The 27,067-nt window shown below is 41.2% G+C and overlaps 1 protein-coding gene across 2 annotated transcripts in view; it reads right to left on the reverse strand.

Moving 5' to 3' along the window:
• Marchf6 (membrane associated ring-CH-type finger 6) overlaps positions 1 to 27,067 on the reverse strand; it is a 68,235-nt gene that overhangs the window by 37,052 nt on the left and 4,116 nt on the right. The window contains exons 1-10 of one of the 2 annotated variants that reach the window (XM_090332132.1): positions 20,161 to 20,194; positions 19,194 to 19,290; positions 18,488 to 18,561; positions 16,672 to 16,815; positions 12,175 to 12,247; positions 9,317 to 9,485; positions 6,612 to 6,801; positions 5,051 to 5,112; positions 4,189 to 4,221; positions 868 to 919 (exon numbers count right to left, since the gene is read on the reverse strand). In XM_090332132.1, the coding sequence (XP_090188258.1) occupies positions 868 to 919; positions 4,189 to 4,221; positions 5,051 to 5,112; positions 6,612 to 6,801; positions 9,317 to 9,485; positions 12,175 to 12,247; positions 16,672 to 16,815; positions 18,488 to 18,561; positions 19,194 to 19,290; positions 20,161 to 20,179 (913 nt within the window). In that variant the 5' untranslated portion in view covers positions 20,180 to 20,194. Of the gene's footprint in view, positions 1 to 867; positions 920 to 4,188; positions 4,222 to 5,050; positions 5,113 to 6,611; positions 6,802 to 9,316; positions 9,486 to 12,174; positions 12,248 to 16,671; positions 16,816 to 18,487; positions 18,562 to 19,193; positions 19,291 to 20,160; positions 20,195 to 27,067 lie in introns of those variants that run through there. The other variant, XM_090332131.1, reaches the window with a different exon arrangement.

Raw genomic sequence — 27,067 nt, forward strand, 5'->3', positions numbered from 1 at the left:
ACTTAGTGATAGCTAAACTAAAGTGATAAAAATAATTTTCTCTCTACAGGGGCCGGGAGTTTGGCCTAGTGGTAGAGTGCTTGCCTAGCATGCACGGAGGCCGGGGTTCGATTCCTCGGTACCATAGACATAGAAAAAAAGCTGGAAGTGGTACTAAATCTCAAGTGGTAGAGCTCTAGCCTTGAGAAAGTCCAAGGGCAGTGCTCAGGCCCTGAACTCAAGCCCGGGACTGGCAAAAAATAATAATAATAATAATTTTACCTCTACATTAAATTCCAATTTGGCAATTTAAGTACAACTTCTCATTTTTCGTTAGATAATATATGCATAAAACCCAATGTTCATAATGTTACATGAAGAAAAAATATTCATAATATTCATATTTCCCTTTGAGAAATAATTCACCACGTTTTCATTAATTTGGAGAATCTAGACTACTATATACACATATACAAAATTTTTAAACTATTTTCCTCAAGCTTCTTTGATGAAATTTTACTTTTTTAACGATTATTTTAAATTATGGTAAAAGTAATTTAATAGCACAGTAGTTAGAAAAGGAGATTAACTTCACCATTAAATCAAAAAGTCAGAGATATGGTCTTTAAATCTCCACAGTGCATTCCTTAAAATTCCTAAATTATCAACAAAAACTTGTAACAATTCTTTTAGAAAATCAAACTTCTATTACAATATAAGAAGTAAAAGCAGGGAAGTAGCGAGGTGGCCCAAGTGGTAGAGCGGTAGCCTTGAGCTGAAGAGCTCGGGACAGAGCCCAGGCCCAGAATTCAAGCCCCATGACCTATAGAAAAAACAAAACAAAACAAAATACAGAAAAAAAAGAAGTGAAAGCATAATACAACTTACCAAAAACAAGAATGAACAGTGTATTTAAAGACACCACCCAGAAGACATGTTCCTAAAGAAAAACAGAGTAAGACAAAGTCTATTCGTATTTGGTAAATTTATACGAACTACTTTATTTAGCTGTAACTAAGTGTTGAAAATAATTATCCCTCTAGTTGGACACCGGTGGCTCAAACCTGTAATCCTACTCAGGAGGCTGAGATCTAAGGATCATGGTTCAAAATCAGCCTGGGCATCAAAGTCCACGAGACTCTGATCTTCAACTAACCACTAGAAAACCAGAAGTAGCTCTGTGGCTCAAGTGCTAGAACACTAGCCTTGAGCTGAAGAGTTCTGGCCCAGTACCCAGGCTCAGAGTTCAAGCCCCATGACCAATCAAAAGAAAAAAAAAAGATTGCTCTCAGCTAAGGAGCCACTGGCTCACACCTAAATCCTAGCTACTCAAGAGGCTACGATCTGAGAATCACAGTTCGAAGCCATATACAGGAAAAGCTGGAAGTGGTGCTGTGGCTCCACTGACAGAGTGCTAGCCTTGAGCAAAAGTGTTCAAGGACAATGCCCAGGCCCTGATTTCAAAGCCAACAATTTTTTTAAATGTCATCCTTTTTCCAGGTCTAATCATCCACAAATCCAACTGAAAGGGAGTTTAATACAAATAGCTATTAACCTTTGTATAAGGGAGTCTGCCAAGTAGTTGGGTTCCTGAGATTATTTGTACAGAAAAAAAGCAGAGAAGAGAAAGTATGGTTTAATGAGAACCTCCCCAGTGTTACATTTCCATTTGTCCCCTAAGTGTTCTGACAGGGAGCACTGTTACAATGCTAGCTAATTCTTCTATCAAAGCTGGCTAGATACATCCCAGACCCATTGTAAAAAGAATGTACAAACTAAATGCAGATGTCTCCAGAAGCTGTCCTCTGGTACACAAAAATCCTCAAAAATTATTCAGTAACACCATCTTCACCTTTTGGAAGATGAGCATTTAAGATACATCAAAAACTGAATAATGTACATATTCTGTGACAAGTTATTTCACTTCAAAAAACGCATCTTTTTCTTTTTTGGCCATGGGACTTGAACTCTGGGCCTGGGCGTTGTCCCTGAACTCTTCAGCTCAAGGCTACCACCCTACCACTTGATTAATTGGAGATTAAGAGTTTCACTTTTTAGTGAGACTCTGACTTTTTAGTCGCTGGGATGGCTTTGAATTGAAATCTTCATATCTCAGCCCTCAGGCATGAGCCACTGAGCTAGACTAAAAAACTTGTCTTAAAGAAATAATGTAACTAAACATAGTGGTATGTGCCAAGCTATACTTGAGTTTAAGGACAGCCCCACAAACCTTGAGACACTCCCCAAAAAGTAAATTAAAAAAGGTTGGGAGTATGGTTGTTTGCCTGCCTACCAAGAACAAAGCCTTAAGTTCAAAATTCAGTATCACCAAATAAAAATAGTAACAACAGAATATATGTATAAAGTACCATGTTTAGGGGCCAGGAGTTTGGTCTAGTGGTAGAGTGCTTGCCTAGCATGCACAAAGACCAGGGTTTGATTCCTCAGTACCATATACATAGAAAAAAGCCGGAAGTGGTGCTGAGGCTCAAGTGGTAGAGCTCTCGCCTTGAGAAAGTCCAAGGACAGTGCTCAGGCCCTGAGCTCAAGCCCAGGACTGGTAAAAAAATAAAAATAAATAAAGTATCATGTTTACATAGAGAGAAATAGAAAAGTTATGAAATTTTATTGTTATAGTATACTCATAGAATTAAAATTGATGACAAAAAATGTTTCTGGGCTGGGTGCCTATAATCCTAGCTACTCAGGAGGCTGAAATTTGAGGATCAAATTTGAGGATCAGCCAGCCCAGGTAAGAAAATTCATGATATTCTTTCTCTCTAATTATCCATCAGAAAACTGGAAGTAGCATTGTGACTCAAAGTGGTAAAGTACTAGCTTTCAGTGAAAAAGCTTGGGAATGGGCCTGGAGTTTGGCCTAGTGGTAGTATGCAGGAAGCCCTGGGTTTGGTTCCTCAGTACCACATACACAGGAAAAGCAGGAAGTGATGCTGCGCTTCAAGTGGTAGAGTGGTAGCCTTCAGAAAGCCCAAGGACCGTGTCAAATCCTAAGTTCAAGCCCCAGGACTGACAAAAAGAAAAAAGAAAAACAGAAAAAGCTCAGGGACAACACCCAGGCCTCAAGTTCAAGCCCCATGACCAAAAAAATTTTTGATATGGAGGGGTGGGGTGGGGAGGAGGGAAATGGGGACAAAAACACAAGAAGGGGTATCAATGTGTGAGAAGTAATACACCTACTACCTGGCGAATGTAACTATAACCCCTCTATATATTACACTGACAACAAAAAATTTAAAAAAAATTTTATTTCTTACAATATTATTGCCTTTGTTAATTTCTAATATCTCAGAATAAGCTTTCAATAAATATGAAGTAATCAAAAGCTGACATTGTGACTTTTAAATATTAAAAACAACAACAAAAAAAAGCCAGGTGCTGGTGGCTCATGCCTGTAATCTTAGCTACTCAGGAGGGTGAGATCTGAGGATCGAGGTTCAAAGCCAGCTTGGGCACTTGAGACTCTTATCTCTCAATTAGCCACCAGAAAACCAGAAGTGGCTCCGTGGCTCAAGTGGTAACCTTCAACTGAAGGGATCAGGGTCAGTGCCCAGGCCCAGCATTTAAGCCCCAGGAACTACCAAAAAACAACAACAAAACGTACATGGGGACAGGTGGCTCATACCTATAATCCTAGCTATTTAGGAGTCTAAGATCTGAGGATCAAGGTTTGAAGACAATCCAGGTAGGAAAATCTGTGAGAGTTATGTCCTATTAATCACCAAAAACCTGGGAAGTAGAATGTGGCTCAAATGAGAGAGTATAAGCCTGAGTAAAAAAAGCTCAGGGGCTCAGGGACAGCATCTAGACCCTGAGCTACAACACCAAGATAGGGGTTTTCGTGCGTGCAAACAAAAAAACCAATATTGCACATTTGAGGTTTCTGAATCACTAAAACAAATAACAAAGTCATAATTGTTACTAAAAATAGTAAATTTTAGCTGGGCACTGGTGGCTCACACCTGTAATCTGCTACTCAGGAGGCTGAGTTATAAGGACCCTGGTTCAAAGCTAGCCTGAGTAGGAAAGTCCGTGAGGCTCTTATTTCCAATTAACCACCAGAAAGCTGGAAGTAGATGTAGAGCTGTGACTTGGAGTGGTAGACTGCTAGCCTTGAGCAAAAGAACTCAGGGTTAGTACCTAGGCCCTGAGTTCAAGCCCCATGATTGGAAAAACAAAAAGGTTACTTACCAGAAAAACCAGTGACCCATCAAGTCCTAACATCTAAAATAAATAATAGTAACAACATGCATTAATTGAACCTGCAGCAGGATTTACTATTACAGCAAAGTTTATTTTTGTTTGTGTCTTTACACATAATTCTCTACTATATTCCAATAATGCTTATGATTTTCATAATAAAGAGTGTTGCTTATGTAAGTTTTACCTCTAAAGTTCCCCCAAATCTTTACAAGTATGCAAGTTAACTCTGGTTTTATCTTGGGTTTTAATCATAACACGAGATAGACAGAATTGTATTTATTATTTGCAAAGTATCGAAATATTAAAGTTAAACTGGTTTAGATTTTCAAAAGGTCACAAATGTTGTAAGACCAGCAGATAGAAAAATAGCCATCAGTGTCATTATAACCAGAAACTATATCATTTCAGTTCTGTAGTGTTAAAATCCATTAAATGTCTTTATCAAATGTTAACTATGAAATTAGTGCATACTTGGTAGAGCTTTAGCCTACCAAGGACAGTGCTCAGGCCCCGAGTTCAAGTCCTAGAACTGGCCAAAAAGAAAAGGAAAAAGAAATCAGTGCATACAATGAAATATGCCCAACCTTAAAATATACTAGGACTGGGCCGGGAGTTTGGCCTAGTGGTTAAAGTGCTTGCCTAGCATGCATGAAGACCCGGGTTCAATTTCTTGGTACCACATACATAGAAAAAAGCTGGAAGTGGTGCTGAGGCTCAAGTGGTAGAGCTCTAGCCTTGAGAAAGTCCAAGGACAGTGCTCAGGCCCTGAGCTCAAGCCCAGGACTGGCACACAAAAAAATATATATACATATACTAGGACTAAAGCACCAAATGCTCTGTGACATCTTACTCTTTCCCAGGTAAGCTCCTCTGCAGCTCGGTCCCATTCTAAAGCGTTCCAGTTCATGTCATCTAGAAACAAATTGCAGAGTAAAGATTACTGATGAAAGCTATTCATGAATAAATAACTTTCATTTAATAAACTAATTTTTGAAAAGCCTAGCTACCTTTTAAATTGTTATTTCTTAGCAGTACAGGGTTTGAACTCAAGTCAGACCCTTGCTCCCACTCGGGTTTACTTGCTCAGTTGGCACAATACAATTTGAGCCATACCTCTAATCCTGTTTTCTGCTGGTTAACCTGGAGTTGAAGTCTCAAATGTTTCTGCTAAGTTGGCCTTGAACTTAGATCCTATGGATCTTAGCCTCCTGAGTAGCTAAAATTATAGGAACTCCCTGACCCCCCGCCAATTTAGGGCTCAAAAAAAAAAAATTGGGCTGGGATGTTGACCTAATGATAGAGTACTTGCCTAGCGTACATGAAGACCTGGGTTCAATTCCTCAGTACTACATATATAAAAAAGCCGGAAGTGGTGCTTTGGCTCAAGTGGTAGAGCTCTGGCCTTGAGGAAAGCCCAAGGACAGTGCTCAAGCCCTGAGCAAAAAGTTTTAAAAAAATTGTAGTAACTCCATGAAAACAGAAGCAATGAAGTAAGATAAACCTCTACTGAATTTCTTACTTCCAGAACAGATATATTCCTTTTTAAAACAATCATTTTTGCTAGGCACCACTGGCAAAACAATGGATTATACACCTGTAATCCTAGCTGAGGATCACAGTCCAAAGCCAGCCCAAAATGTTATCTCCAATTAACCCAAGGAAACAGCAAATGATGCTGTGGCTCAAAGTGGTAGAACACTAGCTTTGAGCAATAAAGCTCAGGGGTAGTGCCCAGGTCCTGAGTTCAAGTCCCATGACCAACAAAAAATAAAATAAATAATAATAGTTTTCTCTAGACTATTAAAAAAAGAACTATAAGCAAAATTTTCCAAACTTCATGGAAAAAAGGACGTGATTAGTGCTGGTATCTACACATGCTATTTTGACTAAATACAGTAAACTCCGGAGCCAGGAGCATGGCCTAGTGGTAGAGTGCTTGTCTAGTATGCACGAAGCCCTGGGTTTGATTCCTTGGTACCACATACACAGAAAATTCGGAAGTGGTACTGTGGCTCAAGTGGCAAAGTGCTAGCCTTGAGCAAAACGTATTCAAGGACAGTGTCCAGGTCCTGAGTTCAAGCGCCAGGACTGGCAAAAAACAAAAAACAAAACAAACAAAAAAGACATAAAACTTCATTTGAAAGAGTACTTCAGGGCTGGGAGTTTGGCCTAGTGGTTAAAGTGCTTGCCTAGCATGCACGAAGACCTGGGTTCAATTCCTTGGTACCACATATATAGAAAAAGCCAGAAGTGGTGCTGAGGCTCAAGTGGTAGAGTTCTAGCCTTGAGAAAGTCCAAGGACAGTGCTCAGGCCCTGAGCCCAAGCCCAGGACTGACAAAAAAAAAAAAAAAGAGTACTTCAAAACATTAAAATGCAAACCCTTAGGGCAAAGCATACAGCAGCCTTGTACCTTGGGCTCCGTTGTTAGCATCTGCAGCATCTTCCACACCTGCGTCATCCTCCTCCTCGTTGTCTTCCTCCTCCTCTTCTGCCTGATCATCCTGCACTTCCGGGTTCTCCCCAACAACTGCATTCTCAGCGGGTGGGTTAGCAGGCTGATCAGCAGCCACATTTTCTGCACCATTTCCTCCTGCTGGAGCCTAAGGTAAGAGAAGAGCCCCAAAATTTAGCTAACTTGTCTCAACTTTGATCTATTTCACACTCAACCTGCTGGAAAAACAAAACTACTGAACATATTCAAAAATAAATATTGGGCCGGGAGTTTGGCCTACTGGTAGAGTGCTTGCCTAGCATGCATGAAGACCTAGGCTCGATTCCTTGGTACCACATACATGGAAAAAGCTGAAGTGGTGCTGTGGGTCAAGTGATAGAGCTCTAGCCTTGAGAAAGCCCAAGGATAATGCTCAGGTCCTGAGTTCAAGCCCCAAGACATGCACAGACAGATAGATGATAGCTAGATAGCTAGCTAGCTAGCTAGATAGATAGATAGATAGATATAGATAGATAGATAAGCAGGCAGGCAGGCAGGCAGACAGACAACCTACGAGTAGTGTGCTTGTGTAACATGCACAAAGCCCTGGGTTTGATTCCTTGGTACCACATATACATATATATATATATATTCCTTTTAAGAATCACTTTTAGTTTAGGATTTTTTTTAGTAAAAGTTATCTTTCCTGGGCCGGGAGTTTGGCCTAGTGGTAGAGAGCTTGCCTAGCATGCACAAAAACCCCGGTTCGATTCCTTGGCACCACATACATAGAAAAAAAAAAGCTGGAAGTGGTGCTGTGGCTCAAGTAGTAGAGCTCTAGCCTTGAGAAATGTCCAAGGACAGTGCTCAGGCCCTGAGTTCAAGCCCCACAACTGGCCAAAAAAAAAAAAAAGTTATCTTTCCTAAATGTATTTGGTTTCAGATCACCTTGTTATATAAGACCATAAACACATATGCAGTTTAAAGTCCAAAGACCACTTGCTGGGGCACCTGTAGCTTACATCTGTAATCCCTGTTACTCAGGAGGCTGAGATCTGAGGATCAGGTTTCAAAGCTAGCCCAGACAGGAAAGTCAGTGAGACTCATCTCCAAATGATCACCAGAAAATCAGAAGGGGTACTGTAGCTGTAGAGTCTTAAGTAAAAGAGCTCAGGGAGGGAGGGAGGGAGGAAGGGAGGGAAGGAGGGAAGGAGGGAAGGAGGGAGGGAAGAAGGAAGGAAGGAAGGAAGGAAGGAAGGAAGGAAGGAAGGAAGGAAGGAGGAAGGAAGGAAGGAAGGAAGGAAGGAAGGAAGGAAGGAAGGAAGGAAGGAAGGGAGGGAAAGGGAAAGGGAAAGGGAAAGGGAAAGGGAAAGGGAAAGGGAAAGGGAAAGGGAAAGGGAAAGGGAAAGGGAAAGGGAAAGGGAAAGGGAAAGGGAAAGGGAAAGGGAAAGGGAAGGGAAGGGAAGGGAAGGGAAGGGAAGGAAAGCAGGAAAGCAGGAAAGCACAAAAGCAAAGCAAAGCAAAGCAAAGCAAGCAAGCAGGCCGGGAGTTTGGCCTATTGGTAGGGTGCTTGCCTAGCATGCATGAAGACCCCAGGTTCACTTCCTTGGTACCACATACATAGAAAAAGCCAGAAGTAGTATTGTGACTCAAATAGTAGTGCTCTAGTCTTGAGAAAGCCCAAGCAAGGATAGTGGTCAAGGCCTTAAGGTCAAGCCCCAGGAATGGCAGAAAAATTTAAAAAAAAAAGCCTGAAGACTCTTTTCTACTTAGAACAGGACACAGACACAGACACAGACACACACAGACAGACAGACACAGACAGACAGACAGACACACACACACACACACACACACACACACCTTAAAGAAAATTTCCAAGCCAGTGTGGTAGCTCATGCCTTGCAATCCTAGCTACTCGGGAGGCTGAGATCTGAGAATCATAGTTCAAAAGCCAGCTCAAGGGCCGGGAGTTTGGCCTAGTGGTAGAGTGCTTGCCTAGCATGCACAAAGACCTGGGTTCGATTCCTCGGTACCACATACATAGCAAAAAGCCGGAAGTGGTGTTGAGGCTCAAGTGGTAGAGAAAGACAGTGCTTAGGCCCTGAGCCCAAGCCCAGGACTGGCAAAAAAAAAAAAAAAAAAAAGCCAGCTCAAGCTATCTCCAATTAATCAGCAGAAAAGGGGAAGTGGGGCTGTGGTTCCAGGGATAGGGTGGTAGCCTTGAGCTGAAGAGCTCAAGGACAATGCCCAAGCCCAGGGGTAGCATGGTAGCCTTAAGCTGAATTGCTCAGCGACAGCAGAGCCCAGGCCCAGAGTTCAAGCCCCATAACACACACACACAAATCCGGGGCCAGGAGTGTAGCCTAGTGGTAGACTGCTTGCCTAGCATGAATGAAGTCCTGGGTTCAATTCCCTGATACCATGTACACAGAAAAAGCCCAAAGTCCCTTTTTGTCTTTATTTTTCAGACAGTCTCATTTTTTTCATGTACGTGAGGTTCGGGGAACAGGTTTAAACTTAAATCCTAAAACGACTCCCCAAACCCCAAAAGCATGCTTTAATTTCTCACATCTGTATCACCTTTCCCCAAGCCTACCACTGTCCTCTGAATGACAAGAGTACAGGGTAAGCGGCACGCAGGACCAAGTGTGAGTCACAAGCCCTTGCGGGATAGAAGTTACCTCATTTGGATGGTGCCCAGCAGCATGGAAGGGCGGGGCAGCATGCTCCAGCCAGATTGGTGCTCCTCCATGAACTATCTGCTCCCGCAGCCACACCAGGCTGATGAATGCACATAGTGTGCATGTTACCACAAAACAACCTTGCAAACAATCCGCCAGCAAATTTTCCCTAGGAAAAACAAAAACAGAGAACACTTGGAAAGCAGGCAGAAAAATAAACTATAAATTTTAGGATAAAAAAAGTCAGCTTCCCTAAAAGCATTATTTATAATAATGGTGTTCTCATATGTGGCTATTAAATCCAAAGAGTACAAGAGCGAGGACTCAATAACTGCATACCCAAAGCTATGGACATGGTAATGGAAATAGAAACATAACTATATTGATATAAAAACCTACGACTCAATAGACATAATGTTTTATTTCATAAATTAATGTTTCTATGACATACAAACCCTTAGCCTAATTTTGATTAAGTTCTAAATACTAAGTCCCAGTGATTGTAAATAGAGATTCCCTCCTTGATCACTTGTTTGTTAAACTTGTCATTTAAAATATGATGTAAAAATCAACGTTAATAAATTCTTTAATAAAAAATAATAATAACGGTGTTCTCTTTTAAGCTGGCTAACACAAATATACACACATTTGTGTTACAAATGTTTTATGAGAGGACTATAAAGCTATACTTCTCATTTTATTGACTTTCTTGCCAGTTCTAGGACTTGGGTGCTTTCCCCGAGCCTCTCTGTACTCACGACTAGAGCTCTACCACCTGAGCAACATGAGCAATATCAGTATTTCTGGCTATTTTGAATAGTTTATTGGAGATAAGAGTCTCACAGACTTTCTTGCCTGAGCTGGCTCTTAACCATGATCCTCACATCTGAGCCTCCTGAGTAGCTAGAATTACGCGAGTGAGCCACCAGTGCCCGGCTGCCTCACCTTTCAATATAGCCAAAATACTGGGGGCAACAACAAGCATAAAGCTGACAAATACTCAACAAAAGCCAAGCACTAACTCTATATAATTACTAAACATGAATAGCTTTGTCGGAACCCTTACAAAGAATTTTTTTTGTTTGTTTTGTTGGTCATGGGGCTTGAACTCTGGGCCTGGGCACTATCCTTGAGCTCTTCAGCTCAAGGCTATCACGCTATCCTTGAGCCACAGCCTCACTTCCCATTTTCTAGTGATTAAACTGAAGATAAGTCTTATGTTCTTTAGTATTCGGGCTGACTTTGAACTTCCATCCGCAGATCTCAGACTCCTGAGTAGCTAGGATTACAGGTGTGAACAATCACGCCAGGCTAAACATTCTTTTGTTGTTGTTGTTGTTGTTGTTTGTGGGGCTCGAATTCTGGGGCTAGGCGCTGTCCCTGGGCTCTTCAGCTCAAGGCTACCGCCCTACCTCTTGAGCCACAGCGCCACTTCAAAGAATTTTCTTATCCTTATTTTATGTACAAGTTTACAAAACTTAGCTGATACCCAAAAGTCCACACAAACCATCAGAATCACCAAATCAGAAAAGCAGACATTTCCTCCATAGATAGGCTAAGTGACAATATAAGAAACAAAAATCGAGAGATGTTCAATATACTAGATAGATAACAAGTTTGTAATATTTTGTGCAGATTTTTTTTTTTTTTTTTTTTTTGGTCAGTTCTGGGCTTAAGCTCAGGGCCTGAGCACTGTCCTTGGACTTTCTCAAGGCTAGAATTCTACCACTTGAGCCTCAGCACCACTTCTGGCTTTTTTCTATGTATGTGGTACAGAGGAATTGAACCCGGTCTTTGTGCATGCTAGGTAAGACCTCTACCACTAGGCCAAACTCCTAGCCCTTGTGCAGAAAATTTTCACTCAGAAGCTGGACACGGTAGCTCTTGCCTGTAATCCTAGCTACTCAGGAGGCTGAGATCTGAGGATCTAGGCTCAAAGCCAGCCCAGGCACAAAAGGACTTGAGACTCTTATCTTCAATTAACCTCTAGAAAATGGTAAGTGGGGCTTGGCTCAAGGGTAGGGCAGTAGCCTTGAGCTGAGGAGCTCAGGGACAGCGCCCAGGCCCAGTTCAAGCTCCATGATGACCCACCCCCCCCCCCCAAAAAAAAACTGTTTTGGTTCTAATGAAATACACATTACAAATATATTAGGTCCTCAATAAGTGTAAAGAGACAAATAGGGTCCTTTTAGTAATGACACCTAAAAACACTTGGGTTTTTTGTTTTGTTTTTTTTGTAATACTGAAGATCCCTCTGCCCCTTCCCTGTCCTTCAGTATAACTCAGGGGTAATTAGGAAACCGTGGTAGCCTTTGGAAAAGGCACCAGCCTGGAAGACCTTATGCTAGACAAGCTCCAAATCTGAACTGGGATTGTTCCTAAAAAAGTCGTCTACAGTAGGTCTTGAATTAAGGAACTTGCACATTTTATTATTAAGTAGTTATACTAAGGATTACAATTCTGCAAGTTGGACTATGAGTACAATGAGTGCTTCTTGGCCAATGTCTCCCCTTCCTTCCTTAACCACCATTTCCATTTCCCCGTCCTGTCCCTACCCGCATGGATCTCTGCTCAATGATATGAATGTCAAACTGAGATTCAGTAAAACAACTATAGATAACAAGTCTTTATTCACAGGCATCTTAATAATATGAACAAACATTTTTAAATTAATGGCACCAAGGTTACTTACTAGCATGTACCTCAATCTGCGTAACATCCTGTTTAACAAGTCATCTTGCCATTACCAAAAGGTCTTTTAAAATGAGTGTTGGAAAAGATCAGTTATATGAGCTATTTCTATAGCTATTATAATATATGAAGAAAACATTTACACAGTGCACAAGTTCAATACTCACGTTGACAACATGTCTAGTGGCAGTGTCAGTAGTGAGCTCACGGAGCCAGTAAACAAGCACTTGTAGATGCGGCCTATCAAAAGAGGGTATGATGGTACACAGTCATAATAGCCTAGTAAATGCATTGAACTGCCTCAGGAAAGCAATCAAACACTCAATGTCTCTGAAACAAGCATTTGGTTTTTGTAGACCTGAGTTTCAAGACTTGATTTTAAAACTCATGGTCACACATAAAAGTGGGGACTGGAGAATTAAAGCACTGCAATGATATTTAGATTCTTCCAGGCTTGCAGTTTGACTCATCTATTGGTTTCAGAGTCGCATGTTCGTCTTCCATTATGATTATGAATGCTTTTCTCCTTTGCTTTTACTTCCCTCCCTTTGTATTCTCTTGTTTTCTTGCCTTTGATTGAAAACCCCCACCACAACCCCTTTCTGAGACAGTCTTGCTACATAGCCAAGGCTGGTCTCAAACTAAAGACCTCCTGCCTTAGCTTCCCAAATCCTGGTATTCCAAGAGAATACTACCATGTCCAGCTTAAATAGCACACTTTATTTGCTGTTTCTCACTCTGAAAAATGAAAACTAAAGCCGGGACCTGATGGCTCACATCTGTAATCCTAACTATTCAGGACGCTGAGATGTGAGGATCATGGTTCAAAGCCAGCCCGGGTACTAGAGTCCATGAGTCTCTTATCTCCAAGTAGTAGTGCACTAGCCTTGAGCTGAAGAGCTCAGGAACAGTGCCCAGGCCCAGAGTTCAACCCAACAGTCAACCCAAGAAAAAAAAAATCGAATCATCTTATTTCTATTCTAGCAGTACTCTATGTACTCTTACTGTTTTTGTTGTTGTTCTTTTTCTAGTCCTGGGTCTTGAACTCACAGCCTGGGACCTGTCCCTAGGCTTTCTCAAGGCTAGCACTCTACCACTTGAGCCACAACACCACTTCCAGCTTTTTCTGTATATGTTGTACTCGGCAATCAAACCAGGGGTTCATGCATGCTAGGTAAGCACTACCACTAGACCACACTCCTGGAGCCTGTGTTGTTACTTTTTAAACTAAGGTATGTTTTACATTAAACTAAGGTATGTTTTACATTAATCTTAAGTAGTGAGGTGAATTCTTTATTTTCTGGTGTTGGCCCAGGGGCTTGAACTCAGGGCCTGACTGCTATTCCTAAGCTTCTTTTGCTCAAGGAAAAGTGCTCTACCCCACTGCTGACTTTTGATGCCTAATTAGATATAAGAGTCTAACAGACTTTCCTGTTCAGGCTGGCTTTGAACCGCAATCTTCAGGTCTCAGCCTCCTGAGCAGCTAAAATTACAGGAGTAAACCACCAGCACCCAGCTTCCAAGTGAATTCTTACACATGGATCCATCTTTTCAACTATCTAGAAAAGGATGTTCAACATTTCTACCTCCCCAGAAGGCTCCTTCAAAATTAAAACAAATATAAGATCTCTCATTTCTATTCTCTCCTCACAATTTCTCCCATGTTGAGATCATCTGAAATTTAGTTCCAGGGTATAAGATGATTAGTTATTACAGATTAACAATAACCACGCTTACCTGTTCTTTTTCTAATGTTCTTTTTTCTGTGAATCTCACATATTTCTCGGATTCCTTGTTCAAGTTGCAAAGTATAATTTCAAGCAGGGTTTTCATTAAACAAAGCTTACAGTAGTATACTTTCTGAAGCCTTACATCTAATAAACTACCTAGCACCCTATCTAGCTCTGGACAACCTGAGATTAAGTTTCTAAGTCCTTTTTCTTTCTCATGGCCAGTTTTGTCTTTCGACATAAAGATATCATGTTCTCATTACTATTGTCTCTCTCTCTTTTTTTTTTTTCCTGGGCTTGAACTCAGGGCCTCAGCACTGTTTTGGGGCTTTCTCAAGGATAGAGCTCTACCATTTGCACCCCAGCACCACTTCCAGCTTTTTTCTGTGGATGTGGTACTGAGGAACCGAACCAGGTCTTCATGTCTGCTAGGCAAGCACTCTAACACTATGCCGAATTCCCAACCCTGCCCTTGTCTCTTTTTACCTTACTGAACTATGTATCTGCTAAAGTCTTTACCTCTCAATTTTAGCCACTTTTTTTCCATTTTAACAGTGTACATAAAATTTCAAATGACAAATTTAGCTCTTCATACATCTGTGCAAAATGCAGCTCAATACACTCCGATGAAAAATGGTATCATAGTTTTTTAAAAATATCTATTTAAAAGGGTTCTAATGTGCAGGGTGTAGTTGCTCATGCTGGTCTGTAATCACTATTATGTGGTGAGCAGACACTGGGAGTCTCAGGTGGGGGTCAAGAGGAAACTTAGCTTAGAGGGAATATCACTGAGATTGACATCCTACCTCCACAAATAAGTGAGCATGTGATTCACATCCTTTACCCTGGCAATGCAGAAGGCACACACAGGAGGATCGCAATCCCCATTAAAAGTTCAAGACCATCTGAGAATTTAGTTTTCTTAGTTCAAATAAAAATGACTACTGGCCAGGTGCTAGTGGCTCATGTCTGTAACCTAGCTACTTAGGAGGCTGAGATCCAAGGAGCACAGTTTGAAGTCAGCCCAGGCAGGACTCATATTGCCAATGAGCCACCAGAAAACTAGAGGTGCTGCTATGGCTCAAAATGGTGGTGCATTAGTGTTAAAGTGAAAGAGCACACAGACAGTGCCCAAGCCCTGAGTTCAAGCCTCAAACCAGCCCCACCCACCCCTGGGGCAGGACTTGTCCCTCTGACTAATACCCTAGGAAAAGTCCCTGGTTCAATCTTCTGCCTCACTAACTCACTCTTTTCAAAGTTACCCAGTATTGCTATTTTGTGTATTTCCCAAGATTTTCAGTTTCACAGGTGATCAAGCTAATTTTACCCATGGAGACATAAGAATATTAGTCATACTCATTTTAGAAATTTTGCTTTAATTCCAAACAATTGTATCTATACACCATGTCATTCATATGATATTTACTCCTTGATATATTAGTAAGAAAAATAAGGCAGGTGCCCTCGGCAGAGAGCCGGCGGTCTCCACTTCTGCCGCCCTCTTTCTCATCCACCCTGCAGCCGAGCGGACGGAGACCCTTACAGGCCATCGACCATCACCCTCAAGGTCGAGCCTAGTCACACCACCCAGAAAGTCAAAACCAAAATCCAGGACAAGGAGGGCATCCCACCTGACCAGCAGAAGCTGATATTTGCTGGCAAGCAGCTAGTGGATGGACGTACCCTCTAAGACTACAACATCCAGAGTCTACCCTGCATTTGGTGCTCCGTCTCTGAGGTGGCATCATCGAGCCCTCCCTGCGCCAACTGGCACAGAACTACAACTGTAACAAGATGATCTGCTTCAATGCTCGCCTACACCCCCGTGCTGTCAACTGCCGCAAGAAGTGCGGCCACACTAACAACCTCCGCCCCAAGAAGGTCAAGTAAAGCTGGCCGCTACTGAGAACCAGTCCCATGCCCACTGCCTAAATGAAGTTTCCCTTACCTAGACTGGAGCAGTAAAAAAAAAAGAAAGAAAGAAAGAAAAATAAACATACATAGGTCTGGGAGTTTGACCTAGTGGTAAAGTGCTTACCTAGTGTGCACAAAGACCTGGGTTTGATTCCTCAGTACCACATACATAGAAAAAGCCAAAAGTGGTGCTGTGACTCAAATGATAAAACTTTAGCCTTGAGGAAAACTCAAGGACAGTGTTCAGGCCCTGAGTTCAAGCCCCAGGACTGGCAAAAAAAAAAGAAAGAAAGAAAGAAAGAAAGAAAGAAAGAAAGAAAGAAGAAAGAGAAACACACACAAAAGAAAAATCACCTAAAAGGCATGGCAAGTTACATCACCTCTTAGAGAGCCCCCTATATCTGAAATATAAATCTTCTTGTTATTCAGGACTATTATATCTGTTTATGTAAAAAGGAGGCAGAGTTGGGAGGAGAAAATCTCCAGAAAATTCAGTTATTGGACACTAATAAATGAAGCACCAATGTAGTTTACAGTTTGATTTTGTTTTCTTTTCTTTTTTTTTTTTTTTGCCAGTTCTGGGCTTGAGCTCAGTGCCTGAGCACTGTCCTTGGACTTTCTCAAGGCTAGAGCTCTACCACTTGAGCCTCAGCACCACTTCCGGCTTTTTTCTATGTATGTGGTACCGAGGAATCGAACCTAGGACTTGGTACATGCTAGGCAAGCACTCTACCACTAGGCTAAACTCCCGGCCCCTTGTTTTCTTAATTCTTTCATGAACTTTCATTAGTAGTCTCTGCAGATTTTTACGTTTCTTTCTCACACTGATTGAAAAAACAAGTACATTTAAAACTCACTCGTGGGATGTGGGAAGAGCATGTTTAGTATGTGTGAGATCCTGTATTCAATCTTCAACACCACTCCTTATAAAAAAAAAAAACTAAAAACGATTTAAACAATGAAGCAATATTTCTGTAATATTAAGTAGTTCTACAAGAAGCAGGAAGCATGGATACTCACATGCTGTAAGAGGAACAACTCCCAACCATGCAAAGGCAACAAGTGTATAATGAAACCAGTATCGTATTGCAGTGCCAATGCTTGTAACCAGTCCGGCAAATATGTCTTGGATTGGAAGCCGTGAAGGCATATCTGGAGAATAAACTATTAGAAGAGACAAGCATACAGAATTTCATAAAGATTTAACAATGGCTTAATTCAGAACTACAAAATAGGCAAACAAAGCTATCTTAACTTTCAATACGTAGTTTTTAAGTACTGTGCTTACTTTTCAATTTACTGAAACACATTTTCTCAAGAAAATCAACAAACAGCTCTAACCCAGAAAAAACAAAATTCAACTGGAAGAAGTTTACTTCCTTTGCCCATGCCATGAAACTTATGCAATGTTTAAACACATTTCAGTATTCAGACAATAAGATATCTGGCTTCCAAAGCTACAAGAGAACAAGAAAACAGGAATGAAAAATGAAGCTGATGGCGTATCATCAAGGAAGAACTCTCCCAAATACAAGCATTAGAAAGAGCACAACAATCCACAGTAAAGTTCTTTCATGTGGTACCAACAGCCAACTATTATCTGTTAACCAAGTCTTCCTCCACGTTGCAAGATGTGGTTCAACAGCTACTGAGAGAAAAATTTTACTAGATTTTAGAAAAATAACCTTTTAAAATGATCTCAATAAAATCCCCTGTTATTTATTTTTTTTCCCCTGTTATTTAAAAGGCTCCTTTCCATATAACTCAGAAAAACAAATTCCTCCTTCTACAATGAAGCCACACCAGAAATAACAATATATAAAGTTTAAAATAAATAATGTGGGCCAGGAGTTTGGCCTAGTGGTAGAGTGTTTGCCTAGCATGCACAAAGACCAGGGTTTGATTCCTCAGTACCACATACACAGAAAAAGCCAGAAGTGGTGCTATGGCTCAAGTGGTACAGTGCTGGCCTTGAGAAAGCCCAAGGACAGTGCTCAGGTCACAAGTTCAAGCCCTAGAACTGCCCTTCTCCCACCCCCACCCCCAAAAATCAATTATATAAAATGTCTAAGACAGGGCCCGGTATATAGCTCAGAGGTAGAGAATTACATAATTTATAAAAAAAGGTCTTGATTGGGTTTAATTTCTAGCAGCAGCAAACAAAATTAAGTAGTAAATATAAAATGTATAGGAGCAGCAGGGCACGGTGGCTCATACCTGTAACCCTAGCTACTCAGGGAGCTGAGATCTGAGTATCAGGATTCAAAGCCAGCCCAGGACTAAAGTCCCTGAGACTCTTATCTCCAATTAACCACTAGAAAACTAGAAGTGGCCCTGTGGTTCAAGGGGTAGAGTGATAGCCTTGAACTGAAGAGCTCAGGGACAGTACCTAGGCCCAGAGTTCAAATGACCCCCCCCCCAAAAAAAGTAGCTTGCCAGTATAGTCTTCCATTTATTTAGAAGGAAATATGTAGATGAAAAAGACAAAAGCAAAAAAACAAAAAAAAATCCTGAAAGGTGAAGGAGAGCACTGCTATGATGAGGTGGACCATAATCCCCTGAAAGACACATGAAACTGAGCGAGTTCACCATGTGGGTTCCTTATTCCCTTGTGTGTCTGAATCTGTCCATGATTAAAAGGAAAAAAAATAAGGAAAAGAATACCCTACAAGTATGTATACGTGTTTTAAAAGATGAACGTTTTTCAAAGCATTTCCTAAGTAGATTTTTCTATTAGTATGGAGAAACAATAAAGTTCAATATTGTTGCTTTGAAAGCATTTTTAACACCTTTTGTTGCCAGAAATAACTGATATGAAAAAGTCTAAAGAACTTACTTGGTGTAAAAGCAAATCTGTGCTTGCATAATTCACAGTATTCTTTCCGACTATGTTTCAGCCACTGAACTAAGCTGTAATTACAAATACATTAATAAATATTGCGTTTACAACAAAAGGTTTCACTGAAAACGAGTTTATATTAATATTGTATGTATTATAGAGCTTTTATAATTTCAACCATTTCAAATTGAGAATATTCTCTAACTTTTTATAACACAGTCCACCACACAGGTTTCTTTCAAAGGTTAAAAGGTGTATAAAGAGCTGAGAATAATTCTTGGTTTCAAAGTGCACCATAAATGTGAGCTATTACCATACCACTCAAAATTAGAAAAGCACAAATTTCCCATTAGCAAACTAAGCTCTCCTTGCTAGAAATGAACAAAAGAGACCCTTATCTCCAATAAACCACCAGAAAACAAGAAGTGGTGCTGTGGGGCTCTAGGGGTAGCCTTGACATGAGGAGCTCAGGGACAGCGCCCAGGCCCCAGAGTTCAAGCCCCATGACTCACCAAAAAAAAAGAAAGAAAGAGGAGGGTGAGGGAGGAGAAGTAAAGGGAGGGATCTACCAAAGTAACAAATGTTGTATTAAGGATTATGGATAATTTCTTCCCTGTTTTTTAGTAACAGAAATTTCTAAAGGCAACTAATTATAGAGCAAGTTCTTTTTAAATGATCATACTTTCCTAATTGCAGGACTTACCATTCCTGATGGATAAACTTAATACTGCCTGTACACACACAAGGATGGTAAAGAGGTTTCTCTGGTGTTCCTTCTGACCGGCACACTCTACATATGTCTGTTAATAAAACAAAAAATGAATTACCTTTGCTGTAACTTTTTAAATCAAAGGCCATCAAAAAATATTTTGTTAGAGCAACAAAATGTCACTTGCCAAAACATCACAGCAGAGAACTAAAGACTGTGATGAAAATGATACACACTGAAACTGTTTCCTTTTAAAATGTGTTAAAAGATAAACTGTTTCTTAGCACCTCTATAATCCTAACTCTAAGAACATTTTATTTAAAACTGTGCTCACCCATAACAAATACTGAATGAAATATGCAAAATCAGGTTACTCTTTAATGTCCTTAACCACAGTCCTAAAAGTCTAGCAGGTGAGGGCCAGGAGTTTGGCCTAGTGGTTAAAGTGCTTGCCTAGCATGCATGAAGACCCGGGTTCGATTCCTTGGTACCACATACATAGAAAAAAGCCGGAAGTGGTGCTGAGGCTCAAGTGGTAGAGCTCTGGCCTTGAGAAAGTCCAAGGACAGTGCTCAGGCCCTGAGCTCAAGCCCACGACTGGCAAAAAAAAAAAAAAAAAAAAAAGTCTAGCTGGTGAACGTCCCACCAATCTAATTTAACAGTTTAAACTCCAGAAAAACACAGTGGAAGCACAGTAGATGTCCCTTTCCTCACTTTATCCACAAGAACAAGAGACAAAAATAATCTCTCAATCTTTCTCTTTACATCTTCTTCCTCGTATATGTGAGGGATAACCCAATACACAGAAACTCCAACCAGAGAACCGCTGATGGGCCAGAGGCTGCTTTACATAGATGCTACAGGAACCTAAAGGTCTTCAGCTCCCCAGAGCATGGCAGCCCCCATCCCCATCCCCATCCCCAGTAACAAGTAGGACACATCTTCCGGCCTGCCTTCCCACCTGGGGTAGGTATCAACATCCAGCAAAGCAGCACAGGGAGGAAAATAGCTGATCTTCCACACTTGTTTACTTGCTTATTTTCTTCTGAAAGCTCCTTCTCTCTGCAGGAGGACATCTTAGCAAATTTTGAATCCCAGTTCCAGGGGTAACAGGCATGTACATGGGGTAAGAGACATGAAGCTCACTTCTGACCCAATTCTCTTTCCCAAACTCATTTACTGAGGAAGAACTACAATCTAAACCTCTTTGGTAAACAGACTTAACAGGCCCCTAGCAACTTTCAGATTTGAGTGTGCAGTATGTGATCCTGAATATTTATTATCATTACAAGTCTGTGATGCTCAGCCTTGGTTCAGTTGTTATTCAGAATACCACATAGGCTGGGAGTTTAGCCTAGTGGTAGAGTGCTTGCCTAGCACACAAGAAGACCGGGGTTTGATTCCTCAGTACCACATACGTAGAAAAAAGCTGGAAGTGGTGCTGTGGCTCAAGTGGTAGAGCTTGAGCCTTGAGAAAAGTCCAAGGACAGTGCTCAGGCCTTAAGTTCAAGCCCCACAACTAGCCCAAAAAAAAAAAAATACCATATAATAGACTCCCACATCTCACACTCCCCAAAAATGGGGGGGGGGAGTGCAGGTACTAGTCAGGGTTCCAGGCCCTGAGCTTTATGTGCTCAAGGATAATGCTCTACTACTTGAGCCACAGCTCCACATTGACTTTTTGGTAGTTAACTGGAGATTGAGTCCCATGAACTTTCAACTTAGATCTAAGCCTCCTGAGCAGCTAGGATTATAGACATGAGCCACCAGTGCCAGGCATCCGTAAAGATTTTACTTTTTACAAGTTGCTGTTGGGGCATGGATCAGCACTGCCATCCTTTATGGTAAGAACTCCATGGAATCTGAACATACGTAAACCTCTCACCTTCCTCCTTGATTAATGAAAACAAGCTTTCACTTTGGTCAGTCTCACACTAGTGAACTGCTTCGCTTAATCAAATGCAAAATTCCGACACAAACAAAACAGAACTGAGTGCCCATTCTACAATTCCAAGCAATAGTATCTAGGCTGCCCACTCACTCTCTGGATGCTCCATTTCCTCCAAGTATGCTCTTCAGTCCCAAGGAAACTTATCTCAAAGCCTAGAGGGCCTCAGGGTGCAGAACTCCCTGACGGTCCACCCTTTTCTATGCTTGCAATCCAAGTATAAGTGTTTTAGCTTTAGTGAATTCAAATGAAAGACCCTGAAGATGGGGTTAACAGACCTGTCTTGCACATGCATCCTCCATTACAACACCTTGGAAGAATCCTATAGTTTCATCACTGCCCTTTTGAGTTGAGAGTGGGTAAGTTGCAAGCTCCCTGCTTCCAGTTCCCCCAGTGGAACTGAACCAAAATCCCCCTCACCTAGATCCCATACATTGACTGGGGCCACGACTGTGCAACTGATCTAAGTTATCTAGAATTACAAGAGCCATTGGCACTGTGGATAAGGATTGGCCCTACGATTATCAGTTACCCCAGTTAGGGCCAAATGATGCCCAAAGCCACCTCCCATTCTAAGTACTTAGATGTCCAGAGAGTAACTTTGGAATGATATGTACTTGTATAAAATCAATTAATTAGTAGGACAGGTATAAATACAGGTACAGGTAACCCAGTACCAGAGGAGGAATCTTGTCTCTACAGCCCACTCTGAAACATGCCCCATTGAGGGAGGCAAGGAAACAAAACTAGTTGCACATGAACAAGGGTGAAACCCTCCAGGGACATGGTAACTATAAGCTATCAATTGACTACTGAGGAAAGAAAAAGAGGGTTTGGGCACACCACTGCCACTTGGAAGGCAAAGTCAACAGAGGGCATGATAGCACGTGAACACAGCTGCTTGGTCTCCTGGTGAATTCACTCTACCATACAGACTCCAGCAAGACCACCCAGAGCTTAGGGGAGCCCAAGGCCATGGCAAACACCAGGAGTAATGATCTTCAAATGTATTTACTCCAAAAGATGGCCGATAGGCAAGTGGCTGAGGAGTTACTATCATTCTCTATTGCTGTTTTTATAAAATTGTTTTCCCAATGAAGTACATATGGGCTAAGTTCTAATCACCCTTAGGATTTTTTTTTTGGGGGGGGGGAGATGGAGGTCGTGGGATATGAACTCTGGGCACTGTCTCTGAGCTCTTTCTTGTTCACGGATAACAATCTACCACTTTGAGCCACAGTGCCACTTTTCTGGAGGCTAATTGGAGACAGAGAGTCCCATGTGGGTCGGGAGTTTGGACTAGTAGTAGAGTGCTTGCCTAGCATGCACAAAGATCCAGGTTCGATTCCTCGGTACCACATACATAGAAAAGGCCAGAAATGGTGCTGTGGCTCAAGTGGTAGAGTTACAGCCTTGAGAAAACCCAAGGACAGTGCTCAAGCCCTGAGTTCAAGCCCAGGACTGGCAAAAAAAAAAAAAAAAAAAAAGAAAGAAAAAAAAAGAGTCCCATAGATGTTCTTGCCCAGATGCAAACTTCATATCTGAGCCTGATTAGGTAGGATTATACACCTAATCCACCAGCGTGGGACTAAAGATTATTGTGAAGTTCTCAATTTACAATGTATCATATGAATAAAAATTAAATAGATCAGCAGTAAGCTGCTTTTTTGTAAAGGATAACAAAGAGGACGATCTTGAGGGGATACTGGTCCTAAGGCGTGAATTTAGGGCCAAGTACTGTCCATGACTGAACTTTTGTGCTCAAGAGTAGCCATCTACTACTTGAGCCACGACTCCACTTCCAGCTTTCTGGTGGCTACAGATGACTCTCATGGACTTTCCAGCCCAGATAGGCTAGGAAGCACAACCCTCAGATCTCAGCCTCCTGAGTAGCCAGGATTACTGGCATGAACCAATGCCTATCTTGATCAACTACCATCATGACTGGGTGAGGTTTTCTGAATGGTTTGTTTTTTTCTCAATTTAATGTCACTATTTATGTATCTTTACCATTTACTGCTTCAACTTTGTTAAATTTTCTCATTTGCAGATTACTCCCTATAGTAAAAAACATATTACTGAAATATAAGGATATATATACTACAGCAGCTAGTCAAAAAAAGTCAAGTATTTCCAAACATTTCACCAAGTACTCTTCTTTGCAAATTATCTGTCCAAGTTTTTTGCTTTGTTTACTGAAGGTTGTTTTTTTTTTAAATAATTGGGATAATGTACAGAGGGGTTACATTCATCAGGTAGTTGGTTCATTACTTCTCATGCGTTGATACTCCCTCTCATATTTTTGTCCTCATTTCTACTAGTATATCCAACAGCACAACATTCATGGCTCCAAAATGCCATATCATGAGTAAAATCACACAGTAACTTTAAAACAAAACACAACCTATTTTGGGGGGGAGGGGGCACTGGTGGCTCATGCCTATAATCCTAGCTACTCAAAGGACTGAGATATGAGCAGTGGGGTTGGAAGCCAACCCCAGGCAGGAAAGGCCATAAGGGTTCTTATCTTTTTCTTTTCTTTTCCCGGTCCTGGGACTGAACTCAGGGCCTGAGCACTGTCCTTGGGCTTTCCTAAAGGTCAGTGCTCTATCATTTAAGCCACAGTACCACTTCCAACTTTTCTATGTATGTGGTACTGAGGAATTGAACCCAGTACATGCTAGGCAAGGACTCTACCTCTAGGCCAAACTCCCAGCCCCAAGGGTTCCTATCTTTAACCAACTACTCAGAAATGCTGGAAGCAGTGCTGTGACTCAAGCAGTAAAATGTTAGCCTCGCGCAAAAGGTCAGGAACATCACCCAGGCCCTGAGTTCAACCCTCCAGACCAGCACCAAAAAAACAACAACAACAAATTAAGGTATGGTACAGAGGGTTGCTATTCCATAAGGCAGGTAGAACACAGACTTTTGAACCCTGCTTCTCAATGTAATTCATTTGTCATGGACATTTTAGTAAGCAATGGCGCTTTCATCAAGCAATGGTACTCTAAAGTGACCATAATTTGCAAAAAATTAACTCCAGCTGAAAGCATGGCAAGCAATGGAGCAGCTGCTGACCACTAACCTTAACCCTAGAGCAAGCAAAAAAGACCTTGAGTTCAACCTCTAATTCAGCCAAAGGGAGGGGGGAAATGCACCTCACCACAACCCACACTAGATGTCAGTGAGAAGTTCACCTATTACTTTATAAGGTGCTGATATTTAGGGGTAGCCAGAGTAAAATTACACATGTACAATGAAGCTAAAAATTTTGCTTGGGCCAAGTAAGTCTTTCTTGTCACTATTGCAACCCTATTTAGAAACAGAAAGGCTCTTCTTTTCATAGAGATATTTTTAAATTTTTATTCTAAGGAAACTTTATTGCTTTGTTTGAATACCTTGTAACTCCATAAATCATATTTTTTAAAGTTCCTAGCATTTGGCAAAAGTAATAATAAACTTTTTTTTTTTGCCAGTCCGTGGGCTTGAACTCAGGGCCTGAGCACTGACTGTTCTTGAACTTTCTGAAGGAGAGGCTCTACTACTTGATCCACAGCACCACTTCTGGCTTTTTCTGTGTATATGGTACTGAGGAACTGAACCCAGGGCTTTATACATGCTAGGAAAGCACTCTACCACTAGACCACACTCCTGGACCAATAATAAACTTTTTAAAGTAAAAAAACTTCAAATACTTAAGTGATTTTGTGCATAGAGATGTCCAAGAGATGAGAGAGAAAAGAAACCACTCATAGAATGGTGATTATCAAATGTTAGTTTTTCTAATTTTTTAATTGTAATTAATAGAGGGGTTACAGTTATATTTGCCAGATAGAAGGTACATTACTTCACACATATTGATACCCCTTCTCATGTTTTTGTCCCCATTTCCCTCCCCCCCCCCAGGCTGAGTCTCTTATTTCCAATTAACTACCAAAAAGATGGAAGTGGTACCGTGGCTCAAGTGGTAGAATGCTAGCCTTGAGTGAAAAAGCTCAGGGACAGTGCCCTCGTTCATCTATCCCAGCACCACTTCTTAAAAAAAAAAACACCTGATGGGTCATGCCTGTAATCATAGCTACTCTGGAGGTTAAGCTCTGCAGAGTGTGATTTAAAGATAGACAGACAGACAGAAAAGTCCCTGAGAGACTCTTATCTCCAATTAACCACCGAAAAACTTGAAGTGGTCTTGTGGCTCAAGTGGTAGAGTGCTAATTTTGCACACAAAGAGGCTCAGGGACGCAGCACAATACAGTTCAACTTTATAACCATTCTAAGCATGTATGTTTAAAAAAAAAAGTTTTTCTCCCCCCCCCCCCACTTTTTTGCCATCCTGGGCCTTGAACTCAAGGCCTGGGCACTGTCCTGGGGTTTTCTCAAGGATAGAGCTCTACCACTTGAGTCACAACACCACATCTGGCTTTTTCTGTGTATGTGGTACCAAGGAATCAAACCCAGGTCTTCGCGCATGGTAGGCAAGCACTCTACCACTAGGCTAAATTCCCAGCCCCCCAAAAAAGTTTTCTTAAGGATAAAATTTATTGTTCAAAAATTACTCCTTATTAACTTGGCCCAATCTTTAGTATATACCATCAGGTAGAAAAAGAAAAACAGAAAAATAAAAATGATACTATGAGTTAAATTATAGGAAATCAAGGTACAGGAAATGCTTTAATGTCTTCTAGAAACTATCATCTTAACTGTGCTGCTCCCCCCATCCCATCCCCCTCCCCACAAAACCTTAGATTTTGAAGCCCTAATCTCTAGTGTCTCTGAATCTGACAACTGGAGCAGTGATTAGGTTACCAGGTAGTTTTAGTATGGCTTCTCATCCAATAGGACTTCATCCTTAGAAGAAGAGACAAAGACCTACAGGAAAGACAACATGAAATAAACTGTCCCCATTCTTGGCTGATGAAGCTACTCCAGAAATCAACCCCAGAATATTTCATCAATTATTATGCTCTACTAATTCCAGCATAAACTACTTCTTGTACATTCTTTCCTTTCCTAATGCCTTAAACTCTCACAATATCAGCCTAGCCCACTGCTATAGCAATCTAAAAAAGAGCTGGCATTGAAGTTTCCTTAGTTCATGGGGCCAGGTGCATGGCCTAATGGTAGAGTGCTTGCCTCGCATGCATGAAGCCATTGATTCCTTTGCACCACCATACACTGAAAAAGTCAGAAGTGGTGCTGCAACTTAAGTGGAAGAGCACTAGCTTTGAGGAAAGCCGGAGGACTAGTACCCAACCCCTGTGTTCAAGCCCCAGGACTGCCAAAAAATAAATAAATACTAGTAATAACAGACACAACCAGCCATATTTATCTGACATTATCTTTCCCACAACCACCATCCAGAAATTTGGGGTTACCAGTAAGCAAGTACCTAAAGGGGAAGGAGCCAGTGACTGACTGACAAAATAATTTAAATTTGTCTTAGCTCTGCTCAAAACAGCATTTGTATAGCTAGTGCCTCCTGTGTTCCTGCTCCATGAAGACTTCTTCTGCTGTCAGACTGAAAAACTGCAATCCTTTTTCTTATATCCTGGCATTTCTTACCAACCCCTTTCATTTTCTGTTTACTAAAGAACTTGCAACATTTGACTTACACCATAGAACTACATTTTTTGTCTTCCCTTCCTCCTATACCAAACTAACAACTTAGGAGGGAAAAGTAATTTTTGTCTATTATTTCTTCACTAGCCCAAGCACACAAAATAATACCTCACAGTAGATGCTCAAATAGTTCCCAATTAAATACATGTATGCTTGAACACAAGCATGCCAAAGTAATGAGAGCTAACTTGCAATAGGAAATGCAGATGTTTCTGAAAACAGGTAAAAGACCAGGTGAGAAAGGGGGTAAGTAGTGAATCTGACATCTGTCCGTCCTTTTAAGTAATTTCGCCTTAGCTGA

This window comes from Megascapheus bottae, chromosome 4 (assembly GCF_031878675.1).
Source record: "Megascapheus bottae isolate mThoBot1 chromosome 4, mThoBot2.hap1, whole genome shotgun sequence".
NCBI lineage: Eukaryota > Metazoa > Chordata > Mammalia > Rodentia > Geomyidae > Megascapheus > Megascapheus bottae.